Source organism: Ascidia mentula, chromosome 3, assembly GCF_947561715.1.
Source record: "Ascidia mentula chromosome 3, kaAscMent1.1, whole genome shotgun sequence".
Lineage (NCBI taxonomy): Eukaryota > Metazoa > Chordata > Ascidiacea > Phlebobranchia > Ascidiidae > Ascidia > Ascidia mentula.
This window is the reverse complement of record NC_138568.1, coordinates 11169303-11193681: the sequence shown is the minus strand read 5'-3', so window position 1 is coordinate 11193681 and position 24379 is coordinate 11169303. Positions and strand designations below refer to the sequence as shown.

Sequence of the window (24379 nt, the reverse complement as noted above, 5' to 3'; positions counted from 1 at the left end):
GTTTTTCGTGTTTGTGCTTTTATCGGCATGTATTACATTTAAGTTTATCACCACTCATTGAGTTGTTCTTTTCTATACATTATTTTCTATATTTTAAAAGGTTTAGGTGTAAAATATCTTAGAAAAAAAATGAAGACTTTGTTTCTCACCGCAGTGCTGAACTGCTGGGTTACCATTGTATTAGGCGTACAATGCAGAGTTGGATTTGAAATAAAGTCGAGTTTTGATACCAGAAGCACCTGGCAAAACGTACAATGTGCTGCATCGACACCCTATTGTCTTTTCTCGACAAGTGTGGCTACGCTCTTCAATTCCGCATGTAAGAAACAGATTTTGAATATATTCCCACAATCTCGCGATATTTTGTTGAGACATGTCTATTCGGATAATTATTTATTTTCAATTGTATTATCTTTTGTAGTGCAAATGAGTGCCGGTCGTTGCAGTAACGAAACTACCTGTCGACCAGATTCTTGTAATGCACAGATCGATTTGTTTCCGTCCAATCCGGAGATTGCATCCATTCTTGCTTTACCCTCCTTCTTTCTGTAAGTTTGAATATCTAGTGATTATAGCGACAATATTGCTACAATAATTGTATGTTAAAATGCCGAAATAACGTCAAAATCTGACGCCAGTCACATACGTGCAATTAAAAAAACATTAATCGATGTTATTTTGTTACATGTCCATCACGCAAATGTGGAATATTAAAAAATTTTACAATTTAAAAGAAAATGTTGTGCAGGCAATGTACGTTTGGCTGTTGTCAAGAAAATTTGTGTAACTACAATCTGACGACAGTGCAAGCAACCAATGGGTTCTTGTACACTCCAGGATCTCCTCCAGTCATATCCACAGAGTCTGGTTTCAATACCCGGGAACCAACGACAACAACTACCACTGTAGCGCCACCCAACGGCGTACAATGCTTTCAAGGATTCGACATTCAATCTAGCGAAATCGATTTAGTTCAATGGAACGCCACCGATTGCACAGGGGCGGATAGAAAGTGCGTAACTTTCAAAGGAAATGTACTCATTGACGGCTATCACAACGGTATGTTTTAAACCCGTGGATACACCCATAGATTGATTTATTTGTATATGTATGTTTACCAGCAAAAAAACACCTTTAAACGGGGGATTGGATATTTTTGCATTTAATAGTTTTAGTTGAAAAAAGTGAAATTGTTATTCTTGTTAGTTAATAATCTTTGCATCACACAATTACCAGGTTTGCTGTTACTATGCCGTTTTTTCTACAGCGACTGTTATTGTCGGAAAGTGTGCGAGTGACGAAGTTTGCCAAGCTACAAACTGCAATTACATCCTTGATGCAATCAGCACACCAAAAGTGGGAATATCCCGATCAGTTCCTGATAAAATACAGTAAGAATAAACAACAAGACTTCTGCTTTGCCCAAAAGTTTGTATAAATTAAATTGAACAAAGCATGATCAGTCATGTGCCCACACAATAGTTGATAAAAGGAAACAAAGAGCATTGTTTCTTAGAGCACATTGTTTGTTGTGTAGGCAATGCAACTTCACCTGCTGTCGAGAAAATTTGTGTAACGAAGATCTAACATCAGTTCAAACTACCACAACAACCAACATCATTTCTCCCACTAGAGGGATAACTCAGCCAACAACACCAACCAACAATCTTCCTAATGGCTTAGCATGTAACAGGGGTTATGAGGTTGACATTGAACTCCTAAGAAACACTGATTTAAGTCGTCAGTGGAATGTGAGCCAGTGTACTGGAAATGACAACTACTGCATCAGAGCCAGAGGACATGTTATTGTTGCCAGCACATTTCCAAGCGAGTATTTCACAATTTCAATTTTTTACCAATTCAAATAGGGACACCGAATTCTAATATTGACCATGAGTCAACATTCATGTTTATTAATTATTTGGATGTCAAAAAACAGTTAAAATAGTAAATCATGATAGAAAATTGCTGATATTGCATATTTTCATTTGTTAAACAACAAAATCTTATTAGATATTTTAGTGAACGTTAAGTTCCCAAATTAACTGTGTTTTTCATCAAGGTAATGTGGATGCGGGATTATGTGTTTCAAGAGCATTGTGTGAAAGCAGGAACTGCAGTGAAATTGCTGCTTTAATGATCAGCGCTGACCCCAGAATTGAATCTGTTGTTAATGGATTAGGATATTCAATTCTGTAAGTGCAATATTCATGAGTACAGTTGTAAAGTAAAATGCTGTAAACGTAAAGTTGAGAAAATTTAAATGGAAATGGAGGGTTACTTCTCCAGGGTAAATATTACTGGGAATTTTTGGGGACACTGAAACAAGCCTTTTATTTACAAAAATAATTAATGTTTTTTTTAACAAACTCATGTCCAGTGTTTTGCTTGTTCTTTTTGACTCATTCGGCTTGCTTTTATGGTTCTATTTTGTATATCTCAGAAACTGCTCATCTATCTGCTGTCAAAGCAATTTGTGCAACGAACAGACAATAGAACAAATAAAGACCAGTACAACAGTTAAACCTGTATCAACCAGTACAACGGTTAAAACAGTAACAACCAGTACATTGGTTGGAGCAGTAACAACCAGTACGAAGGTTGGAGCAGTAATGACCAGTACGAAGGTTGGAGCAGTAATGACCAGTACGAAGGTTGGAGCAGTAACGACCAGTACAACGGTGAAATCAACCACATGTGGAGCCAACAACCGCAAAGGAAACATTTATCTTGTTTTTTTCACCATTGCATCAATAATTTTACAGGCAGTATGTCAACATTTGTAAAAACCACTGGGCCAAAAGCAGATTCATGATAGTCGAAGACTAATAGCCAAATACACCCTACCAAAGTCATGCATGTCCTACATTTTTTGAGTAGTTTATTACCCTGAAAAAAATCTATACCACTTTAATTTTCATTGCAAGCAGGTTATTGCGATTTATGTATTGGTTACATTTCTGTGAAAACTTTTTTTACAACAAATGACATTAGGTCGTTGGTGTGTTTAGTTTGAATTATCAACTATTTACATGGATTCATTTTTTTCATAATGTTGCGCAAGCAGCACATGAATATTTCTTTACTCTTATGATATTAAAATGTTGTGTAAAAAATCATATCTCTGTTGGCAGCAAAAAGAAAGATCATTTGTTCAAACTACATTAATTTGTTTCAGATGATGACTATATTTTTTAGTTGTGTCTGTGTTTTGTGCATGGTTTGTGATTAAAATGTTTATAGTGATCAAAAGATTGGTTGCACCACAAGACAAACTTGCTCCAGTAAATATATTCCACACAAGTCAATTTTCTTGGTATATTGTACGTAAGGATTCAAGAGCTAAGTTTCCACCCTCTTGAAAGAAACATTGATAGGATGGAAACTTGTGTCCTGTTCATTATAAAGGGGGCAGACTGATAAAATAGATTTACAGGTCAATCTTACTAAAATTTCCATAAAAGTGCATTTCATGGGCAGACAAGCGCCAGGGTGTGAAAATCTCATACAGTCTAAAGTGCATGAAAGGCAATGAAGTCTGCGCAGAACTAATTGTGGTGAAGAAAAATACATTGCTGTTTTTTATGACCTTCGAAAATGGTGACAATGTACAAAACAAAAACTAACCAATCAGGTCGTTAAATTTGCGCTAAATAATTTAGTTTCAATGGCGGGAACATTACGGCAAACAATCACATTACAACAACACAACTCAAAGTGTTCAAAAATAGTTGATGGAAATGGCCTCACGGATGCGCATGCACTGCACTTCATCTATGTACAGTGAGTTGGACTTGACCTGCAATGTTCAGGTAAATATAAAATGGGATTACTTAACGCTAATGATGCATTTTCCAGCAATAACCGGAGCTATTGGACAACTAAGCAAAATGTTTGTAGATATAGTTACCATCCATTTATATACCTGTATGTCTTCCTCAAGAAGCAGTTGATTGCGAATAAGCCCTTTCAATTCTGCCTCAGCCTGGGCAAGAGTGTTAACCAGCTGATTGATACTCAGTTGTATCTCATTCACCTTTATTTCAGAAAAAAGAAACAGTTTTTGTGCCATATCGATAAATCCATACTTTTTTGAACAGTTTTTGTACCTCGTCAATGAGTCTATACTGAACTGGATCCCTGCAGAGTTCAACATTGGGTCTATGTGTACGTTCATCCAATCGACTCTGTGACACCATCATTGGTCCATTTTTATCTTCGATGGCTTTTTGCAGCTCAATAATATTCTTCTCCATTGTGCTTATTTCTTGCAAAACCTATGACAAACAAGTGTTAATATTTCCTCCAATTCCAGCAAAGAATTTGATTTTGTTAAACCTTGTCCAGATGTTGCTCCAATTTATCTTTTGCCTTCTTTGTTTCTGTTACTCTCTCCTTAAATGAAAGATTGACAGCATTACACTGCGTCTTCATATCATCAGCAGTCTGCTTCAAAATTCCATCAATTGAAGCACGCAGAGCTACAGAGTTATTTCGTTCCCTTTCAGCCTTCTGAAGGTTGGCATTGCTAAAAGTTGCCCATTCTTGGGGTGTGACCAAACTTAAAAAAATAAAAGAGTTTGTATTAAAGGCAGTTAACAAACAAGTAGTGTTGATTAGGAAAAGAGAAGTTAAAGTCAAATTACTTTTTTCTGTTAACTTACTTGGATTCAATCCTTACAACGTTGGGTTTGAAACCAATTCCTGCACTGTTGTTATGCAACTCAGAGCAAAATGTATCAATGCCTTGAGCACTTGCCTTGTCCTTTAAATCTTTTTCCAAATAATATTTAGCCGATCTGTTAAGCCTAAAAAATACCAGACAAATCCCTCAAACAAAAGGTTATTATGATCTGTTCTGCATATTACTGGCATGTATATAAAACCATAGGTGCCTAGATAAACAATCTCTGTGGCTTTATTAATGAACATGGCATTTATTTCTCAGGTTCATTGTTCACCTGTGAAGTGGCAGTTGTTGGCTCAAAAATAATCTGATTGAAAAGAAATTTTTTTCAAGCTTATTACCTTATTCCAATATTATCCCTAAAAACCTCGATTGTCAGTCTTTGTATAAATGCAGGTTGATAAATTTTTACTGCTTAAAATAACAAACTATGTAAACATAACACAATATTACAGGTAAATGATTTGACCTTATTTGTTCAACTGCTTGCTCATGAGTGCGCTTCAGTAAAGCAATTACCCCTTGGACAACTTCCGACTCTTTTAACAATTCTTTTTCAACATTGTCATGTACCAAGTCAATCGAAACTCTATCCTCCCTACATACAAAACAATATAAAGTATACATTATTAGTATGTAGGAAATTACTATAGTTATTGTACTAACCTGTGTAAAAGGCATTGTTGAGATATGTCAAGTGGCTCATCACAAGCAGCCAATGCCTTTTCCACACGAGCTTTGTAGTTTAGTAAAGTATCATTTTCTGTAGTGAGTTCTGCAAGCTTTAACTCAAGTTCAGACTTCCAAAAGTTAATATCTTCCAATCTTTGTGCTAAATTTATATATATATTTTCGTTGAAAACAAAAAACTACTTTTATACATAATATTGGTTAGATTACTTTTTATCGAAGTAGTTTATCAACCAGTTACAGCAACAATTATCAGTAAGTGACCAAATAAGTTGTACATGTCTTTAATTTCAATAATGATTGTGATAGGTGGAAAAGATCAGAAACCAAATTTATTTGCAAATTACTAAACAACAAATATGGGAAAACAGAAAAAGCACAAACTATGGGTAATTTTAATGATAAGGATTGTCTTAGTCATTCCCAAAATCCTTATGAGTCACTGAATTCCAACATGAGAACTACTGATCTACAGCATTTCCAATGTTGTCTTTTTTAACATTTTTTTGCATTAGATTTGGACTTGACTTTTATAGATTTATGATTACCACACAATTCATTTGTACAAAAAAATTATTGTAAATTGCATTTATATAGTTGCTTTTCTTACAAAAATGATTTTTACAATACAAAGCAACTATACTGGCACATACTACAATAAATAAACCATCAGAAGTATTTTCAAAAACTTTCTCAGCTGGTGATGAATGTTGAGCAAGACGAGTATCCTTGTCTTAGCAAACGTTTAATACATAAATACATATTTTAAGTAAACTTAACTATACCTATCTTCTTGTTAACATCCCTTTGGCTTCTTCTTGTTGTTTTCTCAACTTCATCAATGAGTCGACTGCTCTCATCAATCAATCTTTCAGAACGAGACCTCTGATCTTCAGCGTTATCATATTTTATGAAATTAGAGGTATGCCACTCTGGTGGTGTAAACTTGGGAGGTGCCTGCACTAGTTTTGCCATTTTGAAAATAAACACCAATAAACTCTGCAAAAATTCACATTTTAAGAGTTATAAATCATTTTCCATATATGCACTACAAACAAACATGTAATGAACAAAAACATTGCCCATGCTATCCTACTAAACTAAGCAAAAAAATTCTGACCAAAACATTGAAAATTACCAAAAAGTTATGGTGCAAAATATATACAATTGACATGTGCAAGTTTTTGCAGCAATTATCATCTAACAATACTAAAACAATAAATCGAAAATGGGGCAATTAATATTTAAACATTCTAACGTTCTGTTGTACATCCACATTTCCACAGAATTTTAGAAGAAAACAATGTGGAAGACAGAACGGGTTACCAATCATCGAAATTTAACTCCTTTAAACCAGGTTTAAATAAAATAAACAATAAGGAGCAACCTAGAAAATGTTCTGGGCTCCTCCTTTCTTTTATTGGGTGTCAAATGTCAAGAACCGAGTGAACAGACGCACAGTGGCTCACATTCTTACAACAAGCAGAAGACGCCCATTGTTGCCATGCAACTGCTTCCTAACAACTTTAAAGGAATCTGTTTCAAATAAAAATGTTTAAATCGATTTAGCACAATGTATTTAAAAGTAGTCTTTAACGTTGTGAAAAGTAATCTCTAGGTAATTATTTTGATGTAGAGCTTAATTATAGATTTATATTATCTGTAAAATGGTTAGATTATTAATGGTGTTGTTTCGTACTTTCTTCCATAGAAATTATTCCATAGAAATAATTATTCCAGAATTACGCTACGCTACACTAATCACAATTTTTTTTTCATAATAACATTTCGTTTGTTGATTTCTTTACTTGAAAACATGCGACGCCTCGAGGAACAAACAAATTACAAACACGTGCATCGCCCACGCTACAAATTGTTTTCTTTTGGACAGCAAAGTTCTGTGTGGGTAAATATTTTAGCTGGTTTGGAATAAAAGAACGTGTAATCAAGGTTTTTTGTGCCTATCGTAAAGTAGGGGAATTAATCTTTCGAAATGGATAAACGTATTTCTGCTTTGTTGCGTCGTCAGCCGAATCAAACTATACGCTTAGGGCTGCACTGTTTACATTTAATTGTTTGGGAATGGGGCGTTGACTTACGATCGTGCCCGACCGACAGCGAATTCTATCACGGTTTGTCTGACATTTTCGAAATGAGGTGATGCAGAGTTTATATACTTGCCCAAACGACTGTATTTTATGCTGTTTTGTTTTTATGATTCAGTGTCTTTTGTTAATTACCAGTCCATGAGAGGAAAAGAGCAATGTTGCACTTCACAAATTTACTGTTATCATTCCTAACTATGTTAGTCCAACAGTGAGAAGCCCGAGTTTTAGTGAATGTTGTGTCACTATCAAGTAAAGTGAACTTGATCGCATGTAGTTTACGCGCAGTTTTCACTATTAAAGAGATCATCAGCAATATTTGCAATAAAGTTATCATTTACAGAAATTTAGGGTTTTCTTGCAAACAGGATACACATCGCCGTTTGTATGAAAGATGTTGCAAGACGTCATGTGCTTGGTGGAGTTTTCTTCTTCGGGATGCTTTTGGTTATAAATTGATTTTATGACCACCAATTGCGACAATTACTCGTCCAGTTCAGTAGTCCAAGGTTTATTGTTCATGCAACATGTATCCCTCATAATAACCGAAGTCGTTATAAACCCACGCACTGTGATCTCCTCTTTACTTTAATTGGACAGAATTGCCAGGTCCGTTGTGTTACGCCAGGTAATACACAGCTCAGGTTATCGGAGTGCTGTTGGCATATGACGCTCAGCAATTGCTGCCTTTTTCTCATAAGGTGACCGCGCACAACATACTGGAGTTTGTCTTGACATTCTGAACCTAAAGCTTTTGTCTGAGGAAGGAAACTTATACAGGCATTCCGGTCAAACATCAAGGACTATAGAAATCCAGGGCTAGTTTTCTTCTGCAATCATTGGCAGTGCAACCGTGAATACAATTCCGATATTTTGCGACAGCAAGAAAATGACATGCTTAGTTTTTATAGTGGCCGCAGCGAGCTTTTTGGGCGGCATTTTTCTTGGCATGCACAGATCGAAACTCAAGCTCCGTTACATGTTTGCTGCAATGGCAACTATAACTGTGATCCTTGGTTACCTCTTCCTCCCTAACTGTGGCGTCGAAAGGCAAACACCAATGATTTTTAAACCTTCGAAAGAAAGGATGGTCGCGTATCAACGACCAAAGCTGATGAACGGCAGGGAGTTGTTGCACAACAGAAAAACGAATGAAATTGATAAACACTGGAAGGGCAATTCTGGGAAAAATATTGGCGCAAAAATGGCTGAAAACGTTAACAACGAACAAAATACATATGGAAGAAATTGGTTGGAAGAAAGAGATTATGAAGAGGAAACGGCGACAGGTAAGAAATGTGGACATTGATGCGTAGACCAACTATATAGTTTGTTTACCCTTGTTAACCTCACTAATGTTTTGTGACAATATACAATTGGTTCAAAATAATTTAACGAGTAATTTTCTCCGCGATTAAAATCATAAGCGTAAAGCAAAGTTTAACTGTTTGAAAAGTCATCCTTATCTTTTTAACTTATCAATATGCGATCTTTACTTTCTGGAGAGCAAGGCAAAAGAGTTTTAGTGGGATTTTATTAATCATGAATCATAACTTGAAAATGAATTACAAATTGCTCTGAATAACATGTGGTATCGAACCAAAAGCGATTTAATCAAACCTACACCGCAAATTATCCACTTTCGATCAGTATCGACATGCTATTTAGATCAATATATACTGTATCGCACTCCGTCCCATTAGCCTGCTGACCACAGGATATATGAAATCTCAAATGTTCTTCCGATCCGGTTACACGTATTCACAACACAACAAAAACCATTATACGGAAACCGCGTAGATATAAAAGACCTCTTTAAAAGGACCTGATTTCCTATTTATGTAAGAATGAGCGACCTATACCGTATGAGGATAACAAATTTGAGAAAAATGGAGAATATACAACAATCGTGGAAAACTGAGTTCTTCACACACCCTCTTACAAATGTGGTTACTAATCGGATTAGAACTTCACAACGAAGTCGACACACGCAAGGCTGATGAATGATTCTCCTGTTAAATGCTACGCACTAAGAACAAAGTTCCTTTATCAACTAAAGTTTTGTTCAAACAGTCAAAAGAATGAGTGTTTGGTTTGCGCAAAACCTGGTAACTTATCGATAACGATAAATATCATCTGTTTATAAGCAAACAAATTTTTAATTGGTTTGCGGTGACAAAAACACCACTGTGGTTTTACACGTGCCCTGTCTAAAACAAATAACGCTAATAAGAATGATGTCAACAAATATGAGACGCACATTTGGAAGCCCACAAAAAATGTAAAATATTGAGTACGAATTAACACGAAGGTAAGTGTTGGTTTAAAGCTACTTTTATCATCATCCAAATTACACCAGCCATGAACTGTCTTAAACTTACATCACCTTGCGTTTACAGGGCCATTGGTTGTAATTGACCTATCTTCTATGAACAATAAACAAATTGAAGAAACTCCGGTCAAAGAATCAGCAGATGAAGAAAATCAAGGCGAAGCAGAAAATGAAGCAGAAGATGATGATGATGAAGAAGATGATGAAGAAGATGGTGATAAAGAAGTTAAGCTTGTCGGTTGGTGACTGTGACCACAACATAAACCGTTTGTGGTCGCGTTTAATACACAACAACTAAATATATGCATTTAGCTATAAAATCACTAATGTGGCGTCGCGCGTTTACCTTTGTTTGCATTTGTTATTTTAGTGGAGGAGGAAAACGCGGAGGAAGTCGACTTCGAAGAAATGGGGTAAGAAAACGAAAACAACGTTTTAACTGACCGCTTAGTTTATAAATCAGCCACAAAATAAGGGTAATCAATGTCCACACGTCAATCAGATAAAGGCATTGAAGCGTTGCGAGCCCCCAGGCTGAGTTACGTCAGACAAACGAAACCGAACGCTTTCTGCGGCTTTGTTAAATGCTGTTGTAAGTTCAGCATGACAACTTTTGGGATAAATGTGCATAAACTGTTTAACTTAGCTACAGTTATCAATGTTTTATGTTAGAAATGCCCCAAACGCATGCTTAGAGAACAATGTAATAATTGCATATTTGGATTTAGCTTCACACCAAAACAATGATTTTAATTCAAGTATACAAATTAAACTTTTCAGAATTGTGGACTTAAACGAATCCGAAGGAACAAAATTACCGAGTCCCAAACAACTCGAATCTGATCAAGAGAACTTCCGAGATGATAAAGATGATGAAAAACGTCATAATAAAAAGACTGACGTCAGTAATTTGTATTCCAACATTACACTTGATGACGAATTTCGTCGGCGATACCTCATCGAATTGGAAGATAACGAGGCTGATCTTTTGGGCCACCTGACGCCAACCGGTAATTTGCCACCGCTTTAATGACACGTTATTACATAACTATAACTTATTACGCGGCAGATAATTTCCATTGACGAGGGGTAGAAAATTATGTTAGGTGTCGTTGGGCGGCTTTTGTTAGGTTTATTATGAGTAAATATATTGCGTATTATGACTTACTTTAAGTACAATATAATGTAAGCTGTCGACCAACATTTTCTACTTCTTTATACTACATGTTGTTTTTCGTATCACAGATAATTTCAACAGAAATCATCAACACTAAACTTTTGACTGTTGCTTTTTGCAGAAGCTAAAGCGAAGTTCACTGGAATTTTGCCATGGTGGGAAATAAGTGAGTTGGGTCACTATCCCCGCATTTGGTTTGTTGGTGCCGAAGCTAACAAGACCCGATATAACAAGTCAAATTCGTGGAATTACGGCTTTGATTATGCCAGCGATGATAACCACGAGGGTCGATATATTATAGTAAGATTCGATGAAATGAATTTTTCGAGAAAATCTATTTGAGTAGTGGACTTTTAAACAAACATTTGTAAAACTGGTTAATTCGTTAACACTGGAAACTATTCTAAGAATATTTTTGGTGATCATCAATTGTTAAACAGGTAAAGGGAGATCACATCGAATATCGTTACAAAATTGTGCACAAGTTAGGTGCTGGGTCGTTTGGGGCCGCTGTCCTCGCTGAAGATATGGCCTTACCTCCTAGTCATCCACACCGCATGGTGGCAGTAAAGATAATGCACAACGACAGCTCAGTGTAACTTGTTCTTGCTTTAGAGGCTGCAAGACGTTCAATGTTTGTTTCTCCGCAGGGAAAAATATTTCAAAAAGGAATTGGATATAACGCGTCACGTGATGCGGGAAACGAAAGCACCCGAACGATATTCCAAAATCCTCCGAAGTTTTTTCTTTCGCAATCACCTTTGCATTGTATTCGAATTGTTAGGGTGAGCACAAAACCGTTTTTTCTTCAAACCGTACGTATGGTTTTGTATTTACACAATTTTTCTCACGCGGAATTTCTTTTCTAGGTAGTTTATTGGAGGTATTTGTATTGGTACATTTACGTCAGTCGTAGCTGTAGTTTATTATATTGATGCCCAAAAGTGCTATAGTGCTGTAAAGAACACTTTTTGTTCAGAAATGTTCTGGACGAAGAGATAGAAGGTGCGATAAAAGATCTAAACATTCTGCAAAAGTATGCAAGAGATATTTTGAAAAGCCTTGCTCTACTTCACAAGAAAAATATTATCCATGGAGACCTTAAGCCAGTAAGTAAAAAAACATCGCATTAGCTTCCTGAATTATTTTTTAACCTTTGGTGTTACAGGACAACATTATGTTTGCAAGAGGATGTAACTTGTCCTGCCCAGTATACGTCAAAGTAGCCGACTTCAACTTGGCGTGTGTTCCAAATTCGAAAAGTATGAGTAACGTTTTACGATGAAAGAAAATTCTGAACTGAAAAAATTGCATTAAATAGATATACATTGAAACCAGTTGTTAGTTTTAATAATGTTTCGTGTAAGCTATTTATAGGTTTTAGTGTGATGCTGTTTTAGTTTAAAATCAGGGTCTAATCGATTGCCAGGAATCAATTTAATAAAAATTACCCACGTTGAATCGCTTGACCTTCACAAAAAACGTTCTCTGATAATCTTTTGCAGAATTTCCGTGTCCTGGCCGTTATTTTCAAACCCGCCATTATCGCTCCCCAGAAGTGATTTTGGACTTGGATTATGATACAACAGCTGACATGTGGAGCTTGGGCGTTATATTGGCCAAATTGTACATGGACAAAGTCCCTTTCTACGGGGAATCCACAACCGACCAGCTAGCTTCCATAATGGAAGTGATGGGGCTTGTTCCACCTTACATGGTCGAGGAGTCGCCAAGAATTCGTACATACCAAAGTAAATGTAGAAAATTTTGATAAATTCTATAGTGTTTGAATCCTGCTACATTATTGCCCTGCAGAGGCTGTATGCTACGTGTGCGAGAACGGGTTCAAGAGAACTCCATACCGAAAAAGTTTGTCGGGTGTGTTGAAGGGAATGCCTCGCGTCCTTTATGACTTCATAGAAAAATGCTTCCTGTAAGAATTTTCCAAATGTATGTAAATTATTTTAAGGTTTGCATCAAAGAAACAACTTTTTTAGACTTGATTATCAAAAGCGGATGACGTCAGATCAAGCATTGCGTCACCCGTTTATCACAGGGAGATTCAAGACCAAACGACAAGAACCGGGCCGCTAACGAACAAATATGTAGCCAGACATGGCAGTGAGATGGTTCCGACCTACAGATTCGCCAGAAACGGACAATTGCAGGAATGTGGGCGGAATCCCGATGTTTTTTAATCTAGTTTAAATCCCAGTACCAACAACATGAAAGTTGTGCAATATACAATTTTAGTAAGCTTATACATGTTACCTTTCTCTTTGAAGTTTAACTTGTAGATTATGATATTGCTTATTGGAAGTAATATGGACGTCATTGAATTTGCACTGTTGGGAAATGGAACGTATCATGTGCTGATTCAGTTCATGGGTTTTGAAAAGATTTTTGGCACTAGGAACTTCTTAGGGCATATGTGCTTCCTCTTCTGTTTTCCTTATATTACGTGAAGGTCGCTTTCGAAAAATCAAATAAAATTTGCAATAAAACAATTTTTCCCATTTCAAAAACACACACTTGCCACCGAAACAATGAATGATGTCTCTTTCGATCATCCGCTAACATTTAATCGAATGTTTAAGTTTTGTGGTCCATATTCTTATCCATAATCATGCTACCACAAATGCCACGAAATTCCACGAGATTTGTGATTACGGATTTCAAAATGAACGTTTTCAGCAGGCCCAACGTGTCAATTAAATAATAAAACAAAACAGATTTGGCGTCTACATCAATTCACCGATGCCAAAGCCTTTATTCAGCAACTAACAATATTGCGAGTGAGGAAGGAGAGGTTTAACGTAAACGAAAATGAATGCGAGTAAGTTAATAATTAAACACAGAACGTTTCAGATTGAAGTCTGCTGGTTTATCACAAACAAAAAACTTCCTTTCCCCAAAAATGGGAGACTGGTAGAAAGACAATGTTCAGTGAAGTACTGCAGTCTGGCAAACTTAAAGAACCATTGAATGCGAATATTTGTTAAATATTAAATTTTGTTCTGATTTTTTTTATCTTATTGTTCACGACACTCCAAATAAATAGTTGACTAAAAATGCATAACATCATAAAGCTTCAGTGCTCATTAAACCGTGAAATTGACTCTTATGCATTACTGAAGTCGTTTTGCCAGAAGAGCTCTGATCAGCAACTGTAGTGGCAATTTCCGCCAGCGACACTTACTCCACTAGAACAATATGCGGTCAACAGTGCTAACAAACCACACTGAAAAATGCGACTGGATAATGTATACGAAAAGTCAATGACAGAAAAAGGCTGATTGATTAAATGTTAAAACCAATATTAGTTTACACCACTGCATTCGAACCTGAAGGTATGTTTTTTATTTGCACAGCAGTGATTCGGGCTAAGGTAGCAGACAATATTCGGTCAAAAATGAAAAAGAAATAACTACGTTTTTTTTAAATTAAAATTGAATCAACAGATAAAAAACTACAACTAAAATGTACAAAAACAAGCGCCATCAAATTAAAAAAACACAGCAAACTTTTATCTTAAAATGTGCAGCAAATTATTTTCTCAGTACGTTGTATATGAGATGAATAGCGCATGTTAAACCACGGAAAAATAGTTCTAAAGCTACAATATACTAAGCATAGCAACCGTCTTGCAATCATTTGTTGTACAGTGTTGAATCTCGTGAAAAAAACTAGTAGTTTTTGCAATGTTATGATAGGTTTTGAGCAGTCATGTCACCACCATTAACACAACAACAACTTTTGCAACTTGTCTTCAAATAGTGTTCCAAAAAGGCAAGCTTTCGTTACGTGTCGTCTTTATCCACAATCTTAGGTGCCTGGAACTCAATGGCTACATGATGTTGGTCGGCGTGTTTCTCCCAGTAAGTTTTGGACAATGACAAAAGTCCGTTTAACTCATCCTGTATACTGGATATCTTCTTTTCAAGTTCCTGGTGGTGATCGAGCTTAAGGCGGTCAACCTCCTGCGCATGCGCAGACTCCAGGTCGCTTCCCAGTTTACGGTGTTGTGTGTCTATATCATGCATCTAGAGAAATAAGGTACTGACTAAATGCAAAATTTCGGTCGCTGTTCGGCCATCATGTGATCATGTTAAACAAGGTATCTCACTTGTGAGTCGTATTGCTTTCTAAATCTCTGGAGGTCTTTAGCGTGCAATACTTCCAAATCCTGAAGCTCGCGGGTGTGAACCTGGCCCAACCAAATAATATCTACAACAAGAAATAAAAAATGTACATTAAAGAAAATGAAATAGGACGTTAAGTTTCGGTGTGCGTATAGACTAATTTAAAGAATTGTTTTTGTTTGCGTTTGTGTCTTACACTAACGTTCTTTTAAACATAATTTTTTGCAATCGAATTGCTGTGTTTCATGGTTTCTCTTTTTTTAAGGGCAGTAAATTCTGTTTAAACCAATAAACTAAAATTTTATGAGCATTTTCCAATTGAATTGAGTGAAACTATTGCTAATGTTTTTTTGTTGTGTGTTGTGCAAATGTACGATAGGTTTTTGTCCGAAAAACTTGCGTTGCACTCGTTTTTTGACAATGGCAAAAACGACCGACACGATTTTAATCACTCACGGAGTTTTACATCGAAATGTTTGCTCATGGGCTCAGAAACAGTCGTAAATGTTACCGCCTACCCACGTTCATCATGCACATACTTGTTTTGCTACAATTGATTTCAAAGCAATTTCCTAACCACATACCTCACTACAGTTTTGCTACCTTTGACATCTCCCCTAAATAGTATTAGACCATCAGGCTGAACAAATATTGCACAAAAATTAACAGCAGTTTAAAACATTTTCGTGAATGACATACTGCAAACTTGATTATTTTTCTAAAAGAAGATGTATTCGAAAACTAGAAGCGTGGACACAGTAACATTTAAAATTGAATGAAAGGTATATACTTGTGTCACGCGAAAGAAGTGTTGCTGGTTAGGTGGATTTCATGAAGTGAAAACATTTTATTGAGTATGGGAGAACATAACTGAAAAAATTTACCAAACATTTCTTAAATTCAACTACATGTTCTTCTGAACAGTCAGTTAAACGATGGGGTATTACGTCATAAACCAAAAATTGGCACTTGACTTATCGGCATAGAATTGCTGTTGGAACAAGTTTTGTTTATGTTACAAGACAACAGTATAATCAATGCTAAATACCAAAATACTAAACAATATATTTGCAACATACTTACCCACTAAAAGAAGGGTACACAGAATCAACATGGCTACCATGACGTCAAAAACAACTGGCACTTGCTTTCTAATCCCATCCAAATTACGAACAAAGTTTACCAAAGGACGTGGACACTTCAAGTGAACTCGAGCCATGATGCATAAGCGTTAATAAACGCAAAGAGCACCACCCTTTTAAATTGCAATTAACGTTTTTTGGTTTCTCTGCAAGCAGAAAAGTCGATTAAGTTTTTATGTTTAACATGACTCTTTACCCGAATGAGATGTGAAATGCCAAAATGTTTGGAATTTATTTACCAAACTTACTAGATTCACACTTTTTCAAAATACTGCTTATGGTAGAACGTCACTATTAAGCCATTAGAAGTACAGCAAGTTTCCTTTGAAAGCGCATTTCTAGTTGAACTACGCACAAAACCTAGGAAGTCATGCCATGTGACAAACAATCAACACTGCTGTTTACAAGCGTTTCCAGTTAGGCTTGGAAGACCACTATCCTTCAGTGTTTATCAATGACATTTGTTCTAATTTTAGCGGTCGGCAACATTTGGCATGCTAAAAGCTAGTTACATTCTTTTTGGACTTAGTATAACAAGTCGGAAGCCGCAAAACCCAAATTGTGGGATTAATTGACCCTTCGACGTACACAAAACATAATAAGCGGTACTAAAGATTTTCAGTGACACTTGCGAACTTATTATCTGATAATCACTTTAAAATATTTCCTATTTATTGACATTGTAGTTTTTTTTATTGTGCTTGCAGTCTCTAAGATCGAAGCAACTTAGTGTAGCGAAGGGTTACTCAAGCAGTGAGTAATGCCTAGGAAACGGACAACAAGGTTTGCGGCGAAGGATTCAATAAATAACCTAAACACCTTTCGGCATTTGTGGTGAAAAGTTGTAAATATGATAACACAATATCATACATGAGCGCATGTATGTTACGGCAATTATTGCTGTGATCGGCTTTTTCCTACATAACACTAACAAAGCACAAACCACGTTTGGAACCAAAAGGTGTGGACAAAAACCTGAGGGTGAACTCATCACACATTCAACACCAAGTTAAGTGTGCCGTGACCTCAGTAAGTTAGAGAACTATTGCAAAGCAATAAGTTAGTGTTTTAACAAAAGCATTTCCTCAACTCTTACAAACGCTAAAAAGTCACAAAACAGATTTTCAAATTGAAAAAGAATTCCGCTCGACAATTAACAAAATTTTCGAAATATTTTTCATGATCCTTTAGAAACTTTTTACTTAAAAGACATCTTTCTACCAAGGCAAATACAGAATGCCATATTCTTGCTGTAGGTGGAGGAGAACCCAACTAAACTGAAGTCTTGCTGACAAACAAGTGAAAACCCACCAGACGACATTCAAACGAATCATTACAGCTGTAAACCAACAAACCTTACTTTATTTCATTAAACAAATCGACTATCCACTACTTTGCTAGGTTTGCTAACCTACAACTAAGTACCACAACTGATTTTCTCTATAAATAGTGGGCACTAAACCCACTTGCTGTATAAACAAACGAACTCGCACCCAGACTTGTTCCATGCAAACTAACCTAGTATTCGTTAGCCATACAATAGACCAGTGTTTACCCTGTTCAGCACTTCCTTGATCGTGTTTTACGCTCGTATGCTGAATAGCGACAGTAGTATCTGGCAGAGTAAATCCAAAACATAACACACTATGTTCTCAAGTCACCTATCTCGATGTGTCTGGTGTGAAAATTAACGGCAGTTAAATTGCTTGAGGTCAAAAAGCTAATATACAGCCGGCATTTCATAGCCGCCGGCAATACGTATGAAAGTGGATTTAAAGTACAAACAAAGAGCAAAACAACACATAAAACAAGATAAACGAAAAACAAGAAAAATGAGTTACAAATGTTTTGTATGATGTCAATGCCTGTACAAAATTTAAGTCTCCTCTTTACGCAGTTTTTCTACATTTTATCGAAAAAAGAGAATACTACTACAACCAATTTAACAAACATTTTGATACCTAGGTAACGTCAAAGGCATACCTCCAACTTTTAACAAATCGCAACTAACCGAAGTTCACCCTTTCATCAGCACAACCTTGTAGTTCGATCCAATTCCTCTGCAAGTTTCGTTTTTCGCTCCGCCGTTCTAGTAACTACCCTTGCGTGTCGCACGTGAGAGCATGATTCGCTTGAATGGCAGAGCCGCGTGCGCGCACACACACATACAGCCATACAGCCACAGCGTTGCCTTGAGCGGACAAACTGCGCAGACCATTGCTTGATATTTAACTAGCACGATTGTTCAAATGATTTATTTTTCCCATGAATGTACACGTTGGTTCGCCGACAAAAATAACTTTGTTTAAAGTTGGCAGTTGATCATTTATTGAGACGAACTGAAAAAGGTATAGAAACGTATTGTTGGTACGACAGGAAATAACCATAGGCAATACTTTGTTATCATATATGCAACAGCCATAGACCATCTTCCTATGTTTGGAGCAGTTGATAAATAATGCATATATCCGCTAAATTTATTGTAAGACAGTAACGTTGTGTACATAGACTGGTGGCTTTTGAACCTGAGACTCCGTGGGCGTGTGTTATGAGTTTATCTGTAGGGAGTTGAAGAAATTAAAAGTTAGAATGTTCTTCGAAGTAAACCATAGTTACAATAGTACGTTTGTTCAGTTCTTGATATTTGAAAAAAATAACAAAATCATCCAGTATGTTACTGTTTTGAAAACAATGTGCCGCCGTTTGTTTGCGACAATCGTCTTGTTAAGGCCAAATTTTGAAAATGCCGATTGTCACAAACATTTTAGACAGCTATGATGTGTTATATAAGAGAACGGGTACTCTCCTACACTAATGTAAAGTGTTTCTTTTCGATTACTCTAGTAGCCGACCGCTTGGCAAGTCGATTCGATTAGACCGTTTTCAACGATCTTGCTGCTAATGGTGATGCTTTTGCTTGTGTGATAAAACTTGTGCGGAGCAGTAGGGGGTGTGGCTGTATGTTATGTGAACAAACACTTTAGCGTGTAGTTAAGCACATTTACCTTCGTAGTGCGTATGTTTATTATAAAGCAGATAAACGAGTAACGTTTAACGCGTGCACTGTAATTATATTTTGGGCAACTCGGTGATTTTAGTTGTTCCTGCCACAATTCAAGTATGCTGTATTGCAAGTATATTCAAGATAAGGTTGTTTCTGTCTTGATGTTCTGTTAAAAGAATTCTTTCTTGCCCCGAGTATTTAATTTATCTACTGAAAGAGTGACAGCAGGCATATTTTCCCGACGGGCGAAGCGAGCAGAGACGTTAACGCCCCAGTACACTTTGTAGCGTAACCATTCATTCAACCATTCGAGTTCAGACCATTCAGGTTTTGTGTTTTGGATTTTGCATTGTTGTGGACATTCAGGCGTTAAAGAAAGACAGTTACGAAAGGATGGAAAGAAAGTGAGAGAAAATATTCCAGTTTTCACAATTCTCTTGGTTACCTGACTTCAATATTTTTGGTTTACCTTAAACCGAACCTTCCTATTTCTAGAAATGGAACAACCTTTTTGCATATGTTGTAAGCCTAGTGATAAACAGACAATTGTAGACTAAAACTAATGCTACTTTACTGTTTTACCGTTTGAAATATATTTGACAACAACGTACATATTGTGTTAACTAGAGCCGTGTGCTGTTCAGAAAGTTCGGTCCTTGCCAAACCATGCGTAAACTTTAGTTTAAGTTTAAATAAGACTGTTAAATGTATGTTTTCCATGAAACGAAATTGAAGTTACCTCAAACCACACCTGTTATGATTTTGCAGGCAATTTGAAGGTAAAACGAATAGCAACTAAATATGGCTGGTTGTGAAAGGATGATGCAAGTCTTGGTGGCGGCGTTGGTTATCTTTGTCGTCTTTGGTATTTTTGCAAACTGTAAGTTCCCAATAAAAACCAGAAATACTTTACTACTAGAAATTCTTGCATTACTGTGCACTGTGCGTTGCTTGCATATCGCGATATAGAAAACAAACTACCTGGGTTGATGTTTAAAATCATGTGGTTCGCAGGGATGTCCGGTGCATTAGAAAGGGAAAAAAAGAACGAAGTCGCCAAAACAGAACAGAGAATTTCTCGAATTAAGGACGAATACAACAGAAAAGTTGAAGAAACCATCGAAACTTGGAAAAATCAGATGCAACAAAAGGTTTGCAACAATACGAAAACAATCTACGTTTATTTCCCAGGCTGCAAAGAAGTAATAAAATGACGGCTTGCGCCTTTTTTCTTTTCACTTGCCATAATTAGGCATGACAATATGTTAATTAATTATTGTAATACATTTTAATGATAATATGTTACGGTTACTCATAATATTGGAGCTATTTAATATTAAGGTGGACGAAAAGCTTCCCTTGCTCGTCGAAGAGGCAACTAAAGCAAAAGATGAGGAAATAGGAAAGTTAAAAGGTGAGTGATATGACGCCTCGTAAACCAAGCAATTTTTGTTGTTTTGCTTTTACATTTTATTTGTCCGTTTTAGGAGATATTGAAAAACTGAAGCAGGAACGAAATAAGTGGAAAGAAACGCTCCAGGCAGTGAACGAACAATTTAATTCTGTTAAAAAACAGGTTTGCAATTATGTTTATATATTTAGGAATATACCCCAATATATTTAACCTAAAATTTAATGTTAGTTTCCATAAACGTTTTGATGCTAAGGGCTTTCCAATAGTTGCAAACACACAACTACTTTATGTTCACAATGAGTTTTGTCACATTAAACAGTACTGGATAAAATTTACATGTTTACATAAAATTTATATGAGCAGATCGAAGAAAATCTTTCGGCTGGAGAATGAAATTAAAAACGAAACCCAGCGACGAGTTTAAAGCAAAGCACTTTTTCCACCAAGTGTCGCTACAGAGTCAACAGAAAAAATGTTTTTCAACGAAATCCTTTTGGTTTTCTATGCATGGACCGGTTGCTATCAGCTAAAACACAGTTTACTTTGATTGTGTAATTTGCTTTGTAATGAATTGGCGTCGGTGCTTTTGGTGCGTGTGGGAAGACGATATAATATTACACGCAAACATAATGCGAAACGTAACGTGCATAGTTAATATTGCCAACTTACTTTTACATTTTTGCCTCTGCATTTTTTGCAATATATCTTCAAAGTTTTGTATCGAAAATTATTTTGGTGCCTTCGCTTGTCACACATGTTGTGTGCTGTCACAAATCATAAATAACAAGCTCGCTTGCGAAAAAAATGTCAACGGTGTGCTGGAAGCAAAGTGAAATGTATTTAATTTAGTTTGTATGTTTGTTGTGATGAATTGCAAACGATGCCAAATTGCCTCCACGCAAACACTTATCCCTGCCAACACGACATCAATCAATTAGATAAATAAACAGGGTGACTGATGTCGAATGGAACAACTACAATTGAATATATACGGCAAATGGGGTCGTGTAGTTATACATGCGAATGTTTGTCCACGCGAGCAACTAGACTGGAAACTTCTAACAGATCGTTTAGTAGACAGGAGCGTGGTATAATTATCGTTGGGTTAATGGGACCTTTTACTACAGGACACTTGTAAGAAGCCCGCCGGCTTCATAAACACGGATGGCATAATTCTTACCTCAGTAGCTTTAGTTTTGTAGCATTGACACATTGTGGTATATGTTGTATGCAATATATACAATAGTGTTGATTATCCTTAGTCCAAGTTAGATAATAATTCATGTGGTTGAGTGGCTCAAGTAGAGCTATATGCTTTTATCTTACTTACAACTATATCGTTCGCAGGCAAGGATACATTAAGTAAAGGAGTTTACCTTCGAAATTTTCACATACCAAAGTTTTTACATAGATTTCTTTTGTCAATTTTAGCTTATTTTAGAATGGCACGGTAAGAATTTAACTTGCTAAAATCGCTTTGCATTAACTTAGGTTGAAAAATCGATATCTTAATACTCTAAGTCAATCAGAAGGGGGTGCAGTAAACAGGCTTAGACGCGATGACCTATAGTTCCAACCAAAACACGTGCACGATGTACAGCGTCACTGGCAAGCGAATTGATTTGTTCGGAAATCGGTCGTTCTCCTCCGCGTAGGAAACGAATACTCGTATTTTTCCTGTCATGTTTCCTTCCCTGGCAAGTGTGGAACTAACTAAAGTGCCGAGTGAAGCTGTCATGCGCCAGCTTGCTCTGTACCACGTAAAAAACGATCATTGGTCAGCTAATAACAAAAGTTGCTTACCTGAAGGTTTTAATGCATCAAGCAGCTGTTTCAAGCAAAGGAAAAGCATATCCAAAAGAAATAACATGTGGGACTAAACAGTCAAATAAGTATTGTGCTTTTAGTTAAAAGTTTTGGCAAACTGCTGTTATTATCCGCAGTTGTGAAACAAAGTAAGTCGCTTGTTTCGCCAGTGAATAGCCGGGAAACTGTTCCTGGCCATATACTATCTGGTTTGGCAATTTCAACACACCATGTAAAAAATAGAAAGATGATTTTGTGTACATGTTTCGAGGGTTGCCAAACCGTAATTTATTAAAATAAATAACAATAAAACACTGGAAAAACAAAAAAATTTAGATTGCCCCATGCTTAAGTTTAGTGTCATTTTAGCGAATCATTAAGATCAGATCGATCAACGGGGCACACACCCTCTTGTGTGGACCTTGATTACGTACTATAGCGTAGAGCTGCTATGCTCGCTGGCTCTGCCTGCGCAAAGTAAAAGCGGCCAATAACTTCCGCAACCAATACGTCCCGCCAGACTGCAGTCTCTGCTAGCGCCGAACAGTTCAACGAAGCTCGAGTTCTACTTTCTGCTTGGAGTGATTGTTTGCTCTGAGATGTCTAGCAAAGACTTCCATCGTGTTGTTACGTGGCCAGTACAAATGTGTAAGCTGTGTTGAGTTTTGTGAAGTGCTTTAAACTCTCTACAAGGAAGCACTTTCTACGAAACTGTGTGAGGGTGAATTAGTAGATTGCAGTTTTGTCAAGATTGTTAGCTTGTGCTAAGCCCTTGGTTGCGTGTCTTGGTTTAGTATGACAAATGATTTGAATCTGCATGAAACTTTATACATACATGAAAGCAAGACAGTAAAGTAGGTGAGGAGAAAGTGCTGTGTTTTAAGTGAGGTAGTTGTATAGTCTTGGGAGCTAACAATTAGTCACTATTGTCTATTCCCAAAACGTTTTAGGTGAAAGCTGAGATGCTTTGCTTTTGCAGCACAATTCTATCTGCATAACACGTGTGGTTGTAAGAATGTATTACAAAACTGAAAACCCAACATCAATTTAAACGCCGCTAGTAAAGCTTTTAGCGTAGAAACGAAACAAGATTTTAAAAGACATCGAATCAATGCTGATTTCATGAAGATAACTTAACTTGTTCGGAACTTGGCGTTTGACAACGGGCAAACAGCTCTGGAAGTAAATGCAATTGAATAACATGACAATCCTATTCTTCTTGACATAATGTAGCCTTGGCAAAGGTTTTCTTTGTTAAATAACTACCCTGTCACATGTGTTATGGCAGGAATAATTCTTCAAAAGATTTCATTTATATAGTTTTTACCAACAAAAGGCTGACAAAAACTGTTTGACATTAACGTGTTACATGGTTGCTTGCTGCATGAATGTTATATTATACGTCATGCCGGTATAATTGCGTCGCAAAATACACATACCTTGCACGGACCACGGGGCGTTTCTGTTAAAATGGGCGGAACTACTAAACCTAAAACAAACATTTAAGAAGAAACTGGAAGACAATGTTAGGTGGAAGCTGGTGCGATGCGTTTAACCTTTTGTGGTGAATATTTTTGAATGGTGCCTTTTAAAAACGTATGAATTTGAAAAACTTTGGAAGCTTTTTCAAGAGTTTGCGTCCTTAGTTGTTTCTTTTATGAAACGGCTCCCAAAAAAGCGGAATCGCGTACTAAACGTCTGCATAAGTAAAACTGCCATTATGCAAATAATCGTCTACCACGTAATGATAAAGTGAAAGTCGACATTGTCACCGAGCAGAAAATAGAGTTTAAAAACTATTTTTGTCAGTTGCGTTACGTGTGGGCAGGCCTACCTTCCGGTGCGTAAAAAGAGAGTATCGTTTGTACCAGCAGCACAGT

At 36.6% G+C, this 24379-nt stretch overlaps 5 protein-coding genes across 6 annotated transcripts; 3 read left to right on the top strand and 2 right to left on the bottom strand.

Annotated features, from left to right (window-relative positions):
• The first annotated feature begins 103 nt into the window (after positions 1-103).
• Positions 104-3249, top strand: LOC145894102 (uncharacterized). Its single transcript, XM_082982561.1, has 7 exons — positions 104-319; positions 422-548; positions 749-1059; positions 1268-1391; positions 1538-1827; positions 2063-2195; positions 2444-3249. The coding sequence occupies exons 1-7, from the start codon at positions 130-132 to the stop codon at positions 2784-2786; spliced, it is 1518 nt and encodes a 505-aa protein (XP_082838687.1). The 5' UTR covers positions 104-129; the 3' UTR covers positions 2787-3249.
• Positions 3250-3367: 118 nt separating this feature from the next.
• Positions 3368-6800, bottom strand: LOC145894103 (tektin-1-like). Its single transcript, XM_082982563.1, has 9 exons — positions 6765-6800; positions 6163-6376; positions 5354-5519; positions 5157-5285; positions 4665-4808; positions 4339-4561; positions 4110-4277; positions 3926-4036; positions 3368-3799 (listed from the first exon to the last, which is right to left on the bottom strand). The coding sequence occupies exons 2-9, from the start codon at positions 6350-6352 to the stop codon at positions 3722-3724; spliced, it is 1209 nt and encodes a 402-aa protein (XP_082838689.1). The 5' UTR covers positions 6353-6376; positions 6765-6800; the 3' UTR covers positions 3368-3721.
• A 1029-nt stretch (positions 6801-7829) lies between these two features.
• On the top strand, positions 7830-13640 carry LOC145894489 (dual specificity tyrosine-phosphorylation-regulated kinase 4-like). 2 transcript variants are annotated; one of them, XM_082983099.1, is made up of 12 exons: positions 7830-8771; positions 9882-10028; positions 10185-10227; positions 10595-10824; positions 11113-11291; positions 11432-11586; positions 11642-11776; positions 11971-12100; positions 12160-12253; positions 12497-12742; positions 12807-12924; positions 12989-13640. In XM_082983099.1, the coding sequence occupies exons 1-12, from the start codon at positions 8372-8374 to the stop codon at positions 13083-13085; spliced, it is 1974 nt and encodes a 657-aa protein (XP_082839225.1). In that variant the 5' UTR covers positions 7830-8371; the 3' UTR covers positions 13086-13640. The 2 variants fall into 2 exon arrangements, with proteins under 2 accessions (XP_082839225.1, XP_082839224.1); XM_082983098.1 differs by having other exon boundaries at positions 9882-10052.
• A 91-nt stretch (positions 13641-13731) lies between these two features.
• On the bottom strand, positions 13732-17711 carry LOC145894516 (uncharacterized). The gene is made up of 3 exons (XM_082983134.1): positions 16217-17711; positions 15118-15218; positions 13732-15034 (listed from the first exon to the last, which is right to left on the bottom strand). Exons 1-3 carry the CDS (start codon positions 16350-16352, stop codon positions 14792-14794), a joined length of 480 nt encoding a protein of 159 aa, XP_082839260.1. The 5' UTR covers positions 16353-17711; the 3' UTR covers positions 13732-14791.
• A 2321-nt stretch (positions 17712-20032) lies between these two features.
• LOC145895194 (uncharacterized) lies at positions 20033-21604 on the top strand. The gene is made up of 5 exons (XM_082983961.1): positions 20033-20159; positions 20294-20430; positions 20621-20693; positions 20767-20855; positions 21057-21604. The coding sequence occupies exons 1-5, from the start codon at positions 20081-20083 to the stop codon at positions 21084-21086; spliced, it is 408 nt and encodes a 135-aa protein (XP_082840087.1). The 5' UTR covers positions 20033-20080; the 3' UTR covers positions 21087-21604.
• The last annotated feature ends 2775 nt before the right edge of the window (positions 21605-24379 follow it).